Here is a 12,181-nt window from a genome sequence, read left to right as displayed (position 1 = left end):
CAGCAGAAAAGAAAACCACAAAACAAGCGAAGGTGTGAACCAGAGAGATAACATTAGAGGAGCCGGTCTGTTGAGAAGTCAGGGACGGTAACGTAGAGAATGAGAGGGAGGGGAGTGTAAGGAGGTGAGATAAGGTGAAATTGTGTTTCTCCCTTTTCTCCTCCATCACAGGCGTCCCCTGATAAGTGATGTCTGACAACACCGGTGGCAGGGGACGACTGTCATCTAAAACACTCCCATCCATCTGGGGATACGCTGCTCCGAAGCGTGCACGTGTGTGTGTGTGTGTGTGTGTGTGTGTGTGTGTGTGTGTGTGTGTGTTACAGATGTCACCGTGTCAGCATGTGGGTGTGTAAGTTAGTGTTTGAGACACAGAGGAGAATGAAAGAAGCGACTGTGTGTGTTGCAGCTAAGAGGCTGGTGGTGCTATGGACTCGAGTTTTGATGAACGGGTCCCTGTTTTATTTTATCTTGTGCTCTCTGGGTGGGTGCAGCAGTGCACAGAGGTCAAAAGTCATACCCTGCAATTTAAAAAAAACAAAACAACAAATGCACAAGGATGTTTCTGTTCATGCAGGTGTCTGAATTGCTGAGAGGGAGGTCGCATTTTAAGTCTGAAAGAGCTGCACGATTAAATAAATGTATGTTAGTGGCTCGACTGTCATGAGTCTCTACTGCACCTGCTCTGACCCCTGTGATGATTGAGATCCAGGTAACTTCATACTTTTTTCAGCTGACGCTGTATCCAGTCTCATTTTACATCAGCGCTACAACTGACAGATCCCAGATACAACCATGTATATTCCACCCAGCGGGAAAGTAGTGGGCTCAATGTTAACAAACTATATCAAAAAGGATGCCTCTCCCAAATGTTTATTATTCACCGGTATTGACCTTTTTTTTCCCCCAAACTCAATAAGGGGTATGACGGTGACATCAGCGAGCCCAATCACACCAGGAAAGGAGGATTAACAGAAAGGCGCCGATCTGCGGCCCCGCTGATGAGATGGCACCTCAGCCAGGGCCTTTTGACAGCTGGCTTAGTGAAATAGACAAAGCTCTAAGTACCCGCAGATATTGATTGAGGCCGAATGAGGACACTCAGCTCACTCGGAGGAAGAAAAAAAAATAACAGAAGAAGCTACGTTTAGAAAGATATCTGTCAATATTTATGGAAAAAAAAAGAGTTGTTGAGTGCTTTGCGGTTTTAAATGCAACAGGACGACTCTGGTGTGAATTATCCTGGGCTGCTGGGCGTGTATGTGTGTGTGTGTGTGTGTGTTAGTGCTGTCAGGATGAGCCTTTTCACACCTGCCGACTTCCTCCTCCTGCACCGTGGCACCGTGACAGATTGGGTCATTGGCTTTTTTTTTCCCCTTTTTACGGAGAGTGTGAGTGTGCGTGTCGAGGCCAGGTGTGAGACAGGTACAACGTTTTCTGGCAGGGACCCGGAGCAGAGGGAAGGAGGACTGATGGGAGTCAGTGTAGGATGTAACGGCCTCTCTCAGAGGGGCTCGACCGCGGCACTTCATCACGTCCTGACGCAGAGACACACACTCCGACGGTTTGACAAGCAAGCGCAACCAAAACAACTTGTTTTTTTCATTACGTAGAGTGAAAAGATAGGACGGAAAAGAAATGTTTAATTAAACACTACACAGGTAGCCAAACACGACCAGGGATTGGACAAGCGCTTAGACCCCCCCCACACACACACACACAATGGCCCGCTGCTTTTAATTACACTCACACCATTCAGCCGACCATACAGAGAGGGAGGGAGCGACAAAACGGGGGACAAAAAAGAAAAAAGGGAGCCTGAGAGATGATTAAAGCAGAAGCACTGACAGAGAGGAGTAAAAAAAAAAAAAAGAAGCCACTGGGACAAAAACAAGAAAACATGATTCCACACGGGGAGCCGAGGAGACAAAATAGAAAGAGGCGAACAATAAGGACTCCTCGCGCTACACGCCTCACGTTGCATCATATCAACCCATCAACTGAAAGAGAACCATGGGAGACATCGCCCGCTGTCACTTCTCCTGCTCTTATCCAACCAGTAACAACATCATCGCGTTCAACAGCAGCAGCGAGAGCAGACACACTGAGTCATTCTGTAGGAAGAAATAAAAAAAAAGGAGGCTTCTGATGTTCTGAGCTGCGATCAGAGAGAATCCGAAAGCTGAAAACTCTCCACCGACTCTCACATCACGATAAGAAAAACACTCTCTGCTCTCTTCTGCTTAGTTTTATGTATTTTTTCCAACAATAATCTCTTCAAGTAACACCGCAATGAGTGTACTTAAAGTTAGTGTTTGTCTCAGGATCTGGTACAAATAGAGGTGAGTGGTGTTTATTTCAGGAACATCTGAGAATCTAAACGTATCTAGATTGTAATCAATGAATTAAATATTGTGGTAATTACACAAACAATGCTTAAAGGGGGTTGTGATCAGGTCAAAACATAATCCAAATTAATCTCATCTTGCTGGTGTTTACAAATAGCCCAGAAAAAACAAAATTGCCACAGTCTTCACATTCTGATTTGCTTGCTCATATGTATATGCAAAACAATTCACAGGAGCTGGGAGCTGTATGTTATTGTTTTGTTGTGCCACATAAATGAGTTAGGCCTCCATCTTCCATCTTTATCCATATCACGAGTAAGTATTAAAAACACGGTAACAATTCCTCTTCAAAGTGCTGTATCGGAGACAACGGGACTTCAGTTCCAGAGTAGGCAGAGTAGGGCGGGTCAATGCCGAGCAAGGTAGTGTGATCTAAAATAACCGCGCTAGAGCAGTTGCAACTATATATCTACTGACTGACTGGAGTGCATATATTTCATAATACATATATAAAAATATATATTTGTACAACGGCTGTTACATTGTGACGCACGTGAGTTACGGAAGTGGCGGCTCGACTCCAAACCAGTTGGTTCAGGGAGTGCAGGAGCAGTGTTTTCTGTGGGAGAGAGTAACCATCTTTTCAATGGATTTTTCACTCGCAGACTTTGACATAAAGTAAAGGCAAAAACACAACAAGCATAATATGACCTCTGTAAGCTGTCTGGGGAGGGAACTCAGTACAGCTTTGTAGGCTGACGTTAAGTAGTGTCGTAAGCCACCTCCTCTGTTTAACAATGGTTTGTGTCAGTTTTACGTAGACGGATTCTTTCACATCCTTTTCTTGATTAAAGGCGGCATGAAAGAATCAATCTACGTCAACCTGGAATGACCCCAAAGAGAACTGTGCTTTGTATCTGTGGATGCAGGCATCCATAAATGCATTAGTACAATCTGTAGTTGATGCAATGGCCTCAACATCCTCCAAAGGACGTGTTTTACGTCATCTGGTGGATTATTGCCAGTAACAGAAGTGTGAGGCTCTGGGCGCAGGCAAAAACGGAGAGAAGTTTGACATTCATTTGCATTTATTACCAACACTGTAGAGATACAAAGCTGGTTGAAAGTCTGCACATTTTGCATTCTGTTGCTGTTCTTTTCCAGAGAGACTGAAGAAAAACAGAAAGATGAGTAACTGTTGCTGCCAATTTCAATTTCGCAAAACAGGAAGTTGCCGTACATTGGGAGAAAACATGTTTTTTAATTCAAGTCTTGGAGGAAGAAGAACGACAATTTAGTGTGCTACTGCAAAGGCATGAATATGAGGTCAACAGAAGCTTTATTCACATTACAAAGATGCTATACTTTATTCATTTTCAATTCAAACTATTATTTTATCATCAGGTTTTGTGGGGAAGTTTAAACTTTCTAGGAACAAAAGTTTGTACCATTGTGCAGAGCTGTTGTAGTATTCGAGCCAAACTTAACTATCAATCAGTCTACATCTATGATCCAAATGCACATTTAATACAATCCCACTGATCCTCCATAATGAAATCTCTCCCTTACACCAGCTGAGGATAAATACAAACCAAATACCCTTACGAAGACATTCAGACGATTGCCAAGCCTTTTCCCAAGACTGACAGAAAAATAATCACAACAATGCATGATTTCTTTATTTTTTTTAAGATGTCCGTAAATGCTTTATTTGACCACACTCTCTCTTCTTGCTTCATATTTATATGGACGCTGAGGTATCAGAGAGGGTTTTTAAATATCAACTTACTGACTAATGAGCCTGTTCAAAGTGCTGTCTCTGAGTGTAACTGCCAAGTTTTAGTTTCAAGATTCGCAGATTGCAAAACAGGCGAACATGGTGACAGATGATTATCATGCTTCTCCACTCTGCTGGCTATATTATCTGTCATAAGAGGTACACACTGACTCGTGGTAATTACCATGACAGACAGGATAGCCTCTCATAGCTGTCCGGCCAACACACAGTACAATTAATCAATCAACGCCGGTGACTCAAGGAGGGGGGTTCACCCCTTTAAGACAGGGATAATAATCCATCACTGCTCCTCACATCCACACGCTGATCCATCAAGTCAACACGCCCTGCTCAAGACGAGAAAGGGCGAAAGAAAGTGTGTGAAACGGAGTAATGGAGTGATACGTTAGCCGTTATGATGTGATGGGAAATGATGTGGATGAACAGAGAAGAGCAGACTAGCCCTGTCTGTAAAGTTTACTCATTAACAAATGGAAGGGTCTATTAGCGGAGTTTAATGTCTGTAACCAACGGCTGTTTAATGGCTGGTTTCCAGTTCGGTCACAGTTTAAAAGGGCAAAGAGAGACAATCCATTAAAAAAAAACCCACATAAATGCTTTGATAAAAAGCACAGCAAGGGACGCACAGCACAGAAACACAGAAACAACCTCTTGTTTTACAAATAACGAAAAAAGTCAAAATCAACTGCAGATTACAGTGGGAGGTGACTTTGAAATAGGCCTGTTGACTTTTTGTTTTCTTATGCTACAAGGGAACATTTAAAAGAATAGTTCCTTACTTTGGAAAACATCCTTATTCCCTTTTTTGCCAGAAGTTAGATGTGAAGACTGATCCCAGTCTCATGTCTATGCTCTAAGTTAAAGCTGCTACAAGTTACTTTTATTTTTGTTGATTCTGGCGGACCCTGTGGACAAACATGGTAGTGTTTCCAGCACATGTGGTTAAGATTTTGTTCTGGCCTGCGTGTGCATTTGTTCAGATGGTGAGTGAAAAAAGACAAAGTGTATTTTTAATACTCTGTTTCCTTTTTTTTATATATATACAGCTGTATGAATGATGCATGGTGATAAGGTCATGTATCTATATATAATAGTTTAAGTTTTATGACTTGTCCGACTCAGACATCTGTAATCTGACGTGGAGAAATAGCCTTCTCGTCTGATGGTCTTATTTGTTCATATAGGTCATATAGAGGCATCATTATTAAACTGAGACCATTTGATGACCAGTTCAAAACATCTATGTAAAGGTTTTAGGCAACATGTGATTAGCTTAGCATAGCATGACGAAAGGAAGTCACTGCATCCAGCCAAGAAATGGTGACAGGATGCTACTTTCTATAAAGCCAGCACTCAAACCTTTCAAAGAGCTCAGACACATCATATTCATTTGGAAATGTTAGAAGTGCTGTAAGGTGGACAGTGTGAGGCAAACATTTCCAGTCTTTATACTAAGCTAAGCTAATAACCTGCTGAGTCAAGATTCATATTTAGCAAACAGTTATGGAAGTGGTATCGATCTTGTCATCCCACTCTCAGCGAGAGAGCCATTAAGCAGAAATACTGACTTCATTATATAATGATACAATTTATATATATTAGTGAACATTTATTAATGTGATACATTTTGTGCCGTATCGCCCAGCCCTGTCGGCCGGCCCTATTGCAGTTGGCTTGTTTGTCTGACATTGATTCGATATGACCTCATGCTCTAAGGCTGTGAATTCAAACCAATAAGTCGCTATCCTCACATATGATGTCATGCTCCTGTGTCTGGTCTTTTCTAGCAGCTCATATTCTCTTTTTAATAGCCTATGAGGGCGTTTACGTGGCCCTTGACCTGCATTTGCTGCGTGCACCTTGAGAAAAAAAAAACGACAGCTGACAGATTAATGAAAATCATCTAATTCTGAACACTATAGGCTAATTTAAAAGAGTAAAATACTGTAAATACATTTGTGGATCTGTTTATGTTTGAGCTCATTTCTAGATTTTATCATCTTGTCAACAGGAATCTGCTGTCGACGAGATTAAGATGTGTTTTTTGGCCATCTGTCTATAAAAAAAGCCCTGAACACAACCACTGCTTTCAACACGAACATCTCTGCCGACCCACACGAAGGTGTGCATGCACACATTCACACACACACACACACACACACACACACACACACACACACACACACACACACACACACACACACACACACACACACACACACACACACACACACACACACAACACAACACAACCAGCACACACAGTATCAGGAGTAATCTGAGATATAAAGCCTCATCGATCAGAACTGCACTCCCTTGAGGATTACATCATTGCCCAGCAAATGGCCAATCAGAGCAGAGCGGAGACTGCCCGCTCTGTGACCCCATCTTTTGTTAAAGTAAAGGCAATAAGATGGAGCCACACACACACTCACAAACACACACATTATTCCAGTCACATCCCAAGGAAGCATTGATATCATTCTGTCAGATATTGAGCGTTTTTATGTAAACCCAGCACCACTGCAGTGCTCCTCTAGTTAATGTAACACTGGTGCATGTTGGGGGACAATTTCCTTTGTTATCACTGAGACATAAGCCAATAGACAGTATCACTCTCACATACACCTGGATGTACCGCTGATAATAGCTAAATGCATGCAGAGTGAAGGAGTCAAGTGCTGCATAACTTTGTGGAAATGTCTTTATGTGCACAGTGTACACTCAAGTGTAAACGTGGGCAGCAAGAGGCACACGGTGCATTCAGGTGCCAACTGGCAGTCTGTATTATATCTATAGAGGAACGGATTATAAAACAGTCATATATTAAGAGGTCATTTTTAAAACTCTGCTGCCTTTTAGGGAGTTAATACATACCTTTGGAAAATGCAGGATTCAACACTATATTCAATATTTTTCTTTTTTACTTCGAATATTTGGTCCCGGTAGCCTCAGGGTCCCGGAGGAATATAAAAAAAAATAGCAAACTACCCCTAAATACATCTCTAGAATAAAGGTGGCACCTGCTGGAGACGTTTTTTGCACATTTGACCCTCTTTTTCTCCTAGACATGACTTTTAAAATCCTATTACGTCTCTATAAACCACTACATGATCTTGGGCCTAAATACATCTCAGATTATCTTGTACATTACGAAGCCCATCAGGTCATCAGGAACGGGACGACTCTGTGTTCCCAGGATCAAAACCAGACAAAGTGAAGCAGCTTTCCAATGAGTCAGATACAAAACCTCTTTTGAATTGTTGTACAACACATTGAAAAAAGACAAATACTGTATATATTTTTCAAACAGACTTGTTTCTACCTACCAAGCTAAGTCTTCTACTTCCTTTTGAGTCCCTAAACTTAATGCAGACTGCGAGTAATCGCACGAGTCTGGATGTCTGCGTGTAAACATACCTTGATGTAGCCGCCGGTAGAGACCAGCAGAGAGTCGTCCGGGGAGAAGTGCAGGTCGGTCACCCAGCCCCCGTGGAGCGAGTCCATACCGTCTTTACCCTCCCGGGAGCAAATCTTCAGCAAAGACCCGTCCTTGACGTTCCAGAGCTGCGATGGACGGATAAACATTATAAACCACACACAAAGTGGATGTCTCCGATAAACAAAGGTGTCACACTTGGTTTGTTTAACACTCAAGATCCTACTTATAGATTAAAAAGAATGCATGTTTGATATTATGAGTGAACTTCAAGAATCATTGTTGGGATGAGTCAAGAGTTCAAAACCCAAAGACTCTCAGGTCGACTCATCGTTTAATGGACTAATGATTGCATCTCTGTACGTATGATAACAGATGATCGTGTAACAAGGGTGGATCATAAACTCTGTCTCCGTTCAAGGACGGTCTTCTTGCATCAGATGTGACCAAAACTACACAATCTCATTAACTACTGAGCAAAACACCATCTGTTTATGAAGGTCGTGAGAAGTGGCTGAAAACAGGTTGACCTTATTTTAATACTAATGCTGGTAATAATAACATGTTTGTTTGTGTCAGACGTTTCTAAAGGTCAAGATGAACCTTAAAGCTCAACAAAATGGGAAATATAAGAGAAAAACAGGTGAAATGTAAGTAATACATGAACTTAATGAAACTAAACTTTTCTACAAAGTTGAGTACGACATTTGGCTGACAGTCTGAGTTACTAGTTTTTTTCAGATACAATTTTTTATCCCCTTCCTGTTCAGTTGTGAATTTGTCTGATACACTGAAGGATGAAGTGTTCCTTTACGTGTTGAAAAAATTCTTCCACACCTTAGGCTAAATAAACTATTAAAAACATCTCGGATTAACCGGTTAAAGCATCGTAACAAAGCTGAAATGCTCATTAAAAGCTGACTTTTTAAAGCAGCAAACATGATGGCCGTATAGAATATGATGGATTGAACTAACCAATAGTATATAAAGTCACTAAAATTAGCTCAAATTTAAACATCTACAGCAATAAAAAGACACACAACGCAGCAGTTAATTAATAAAACACACCATATGTAATAGTAGAACACTGAGAGGGACCATTTAACTGCACAATCATTACTTTGACTACATGTTTCTTTTACATAAAGTCCCTCTTCAGTCAAAAATGTTTTCAAAATCAGCTGCAGAAAGTTAAAAAAAAACTTCAGCTCTCACTGAAAATCTGATTTTTTAAAGGCGGGCCCACAAGCAGATTTGTGACATCACAAGTAGCTTGGAAGGATCCTGATCCAATATTCAGCAAACACAAGTGTGATGTGGAAGCTTGACGCCTGCAGTGCACAGTGGAGGAGTAGGAGACTATGGCTAAATATTTGCATTTTCAGATAAAGAGGGGAGAAGGAGTGGGTGCCATTTTAAGGATTCTGATGTCATTAGTTATTTTTGATGTGAGCCTCATGTGGAGGGGATCTTTACGTAGGATTTGTCTTGCGGGCCTTTTACTTGTAGTCGAGTGTTTTCACTAAAGTATCTCAACACTTCTTCCACCACCGGAGGAAAACGAAGAGAAGTTGAACAGAGTCACAAGGCGTGAATATAATGAGTAATTACCCATAATACACCGCATCCATAATGAAAAGATGTTTTGTGGTTTCGATCATCGCTGGTTCACCACATCATGTCGATTGCAGCTGTTATGCAACTGTTCACATGTCCGTTTGACAATGACACATCACACGTACAGCTATATTTAACACTTGGCATGCTTTTGTGCAGAATGACTCACATTTGTTTCCATAGAAACAGGGGTGAGATTTCAGTGTGGTTTATGTAATTGGATCTGATGGACTCGTCCATTTCTGGATAATGGAGCGGCTCAGCTCAGGGGCCACCAGAGGGCATTAACCCCTTGTTGGCTGCAGTGGCGCTGCCGTTCTTGGCTGCGGGCTGAGCAGCGCTGGATGCCTTTTTCCACGTCTTCGTCTCTTCCGCCTCACACAGTGAAACTTTTCATGTGTTTTGCGAGCGTGTGTTTTTTTTGTGTACGAGCGGAGCAGATTCCAAAGCCTTAGGGATCCAATTTGGCATCCCGAGTCCTCTCCTTCACCTCCCACTGTCAGACATCTCCTCCTCTTCCTGCTCTCTTCATCCCGACTCCTCGCACAAACCTGCACCCTTCCCCAGCTCCTGGCTCCCCCGTCTGAGAGGGAGCCCTGCCTCCTTCCTTTCATCTCACCCCTCCTCCACGCACTGCAGCAATCAGGCTGCATTAGTAAGCACTTTATCTAAATGAGTGATGAGATGTAATTATGGTGATCTCTGGAATAAATGTTGACTGGCGTAATTTCACTTTTTGTTTGTATGATGCACAGCTAATTAGATGGTTGACGGTTTTGTTGTTACTTCTCCGACTAGTAGCATGATGCCATTCGGTAAGTGGACACTGAGTGAGCCAGGAGCCTCAGCAGAAAGACTTTCCTCACCTCAACACCTCTGCCTCATTGTCCTTGTAACTCTAAAAAAAAGAAAGACTCCTCCACTTTCTTTGCTCCAATTTGACATTCTTTTTTTAGACACCTTGCTAAGGTTGATTTTCAGCTGTGCAGAACAGCACATTTTCAGATCAAGGGGCTTCTTCCGGACACTTGGATTATGCGAGATGAGCTGCGACAAGCCATTTTATGTCTTTGTGTCAGTGTTTTCTTCACATTTTAAGTCCCTTTCTACTTCAGCTGTTTAGGATGCAGCAACACTGTTTTACTGTGAAGTAGATAATGACTGACGGTTAAAGTAGCAAGTACTCCTCTCCATTAATAAAACAAAAACTGACAGTCGCATTTCCGGGGAATTCTGGACGAGATATTGTGAATTCTTAAAAAGAAGATATCAGGCTCAACCTCGTGGAGAGTGTGTTTGGTGGGATTAGTCTAGAGTAGATTTTTTTAAAATCACACATGTTCAGAAATCTCACCACTCAGGCTATTCCAGTTGCTGGAGGAATTGCGGCTCCCAGAAAAGCCAATCACGGCCACTTGTTTAGAGCCTCTCAAAAAATCAATACTTTTTGGCTGAATTAGTGACAAATCTATCTTGAACTGACTTCTACAATCAACATCTACAAACATTTTAACACTTACCTGGAATATAGCTATAATAATAATAATAATAATAACAATAATAATAATAACATAGTAATAATAATAATAATATAGAGTATAGCTACTAGAAGGCAATTGCAAAGTGCCCCATCTATCGAGGGCTGGTATGATATAGGAAATATTTAACAAAGTCTTTCTAATGTGCAGAAACATCTTGTGAATGAGGCTTCAGGACATTAAATCTGAAGAAACAGAGGATGAGTGGAAACGTTGTCGCCATTTTGGTAACTTCCTGTCTGTTTTTTGACCAAACACTGTGTTAACTGTTGGAATATAGGGCGATGCAACACTTAAATACATCACTTAAAGCAGCTTTAAATGCAGTTCTTTATTTTGTTCCTCTCATTTTTAAATTCATCTCATATGAAAAACAGCCCATGTTCCATTCGTGCGTTCTACATTTACCCTGTGAAAAGCTGAAAAGCCGGATCGCTCTGTAAAGCTTTCTAACTAATGACTACTGCGTGAACCGCTGCTATTATGTCATTCCAAATAAAGGAATAAATGTCAAAGAAAGAAAAAGAAAAGGGCTGAATGTTTTGAACACCCACCCGAATCTCTCCATTGTCGTCTCCTGTTGCGAGGCGCCGGCTGTCCCAGGAGAATCGGCAGCTTCGGACACAGTCTTGGTGGCCTTTAAACGCGTGGACGCACTCCCAGGACTCGGAGTGCCACAACTAGGAACAGAAAGGAATAAATCAAGAATGAAAAGCAGAAAATTGGCACATCAAAATGCCAAAAACTGACACATTCTGACTTGGTGATTCCAAACATCTGCATGTTCTGGACACATTTACGAAACCAGGTGCGGATGAAATGTAATTCTGGAAACCCACACAGCAGTGTTTACCTGGAAATAACAGGTCATACTGATAATAAGTTTTATTTCTTTTGCTCAAACCAGTTACCGCCCGTTAATACGTTTTTATGAGGACAAATAATCGTGCCAAGCGCGGCGCTGATGTTGTTACAGCGCTGCATCAGTAATGAGCCCACTCTCACTCTGCTGTTTTTCTTTCTCCCACTCTGTTTGGAGTCCCTTCCCTACTCTCTGTCTCTCGTCCATTGTTGCCTTCCCTCTTCCCTCCCTCCTCTTCCTCTCTCTGTGTTCCTTCCCTACCCCGGTCACATCCTGCGCCGCACAGAAAATAACACGGCTCATAATTAGACACTTCATTTGGCAGCGGAGAGACTACGTCTGTGCACAAAGTCCCATTCATCTGAAGGTCAGTACAAAAGTAGAAAAAAAGAGGAAGCTGTGGGGACGGAAAGAGCGAGCATCTTCCCTTTTGGTGGTTCTCCACAAAGTAACTCATGGTTGAGCCGTACGGTTTGACCTCCAGATAGACAGAGACCAGGGACTGTGTGTTTGTGTGTGCTCTCAGCCACCGAAGCTCTTGCTCGGTCTGGAGAGCAAAGACTATGTGACTGGCTGCTA

General features: G+C 42.0%; 1 protein-coding gene across 2 annotated transcripts in view; it reads right to left on the bottom strand.

The window, feature by feature from the left end:
- apaf1 (apoptotic peptidase activating factor 1) overlaps positions 1–12,181 on the bottom strand; it is a 45,977-nt gene that overhangs the window by 13,882 nt on the left and 19,914 nt on the right. For both annotated transcript variants that reach the window (XM_030440201.1, XM_030440203.1), the window contains 2 exons: positions 11,295–11,420; positions 7,567–7,713 (listed from right to left, as the gene is read on the bottom strand). In XM_030440201.1, the coding sequence (XP_030296061.1) occupies positions 7,567–7,713; positions 11,295–11,420 (273 nt within the window). The remainder of the gene's footprint in view (positions 1–7,566; positions 7,714–11,294; positions 11,421–12,181) is intronic.

The sequence above is a fragment of the Sparus aurata genome, chromosome 14 (genome assembly GCF_900880675.1).
Source record: "Sparus aurata chromosome 14, fSpaAur1.1, whole genome shotgun sequence".
Classification (NCBI taxonomy): Eukaryota; Metazoa; Chordata; class Actinopteri; order Spariformes; family Sparidae; genus Sparus; species Sparus aurata.
The sequence above is the reverse complement of the archived record's forward strand: the minus strand, read 5'-3'. Positions and strand labels throughout refer to the sequence as shown.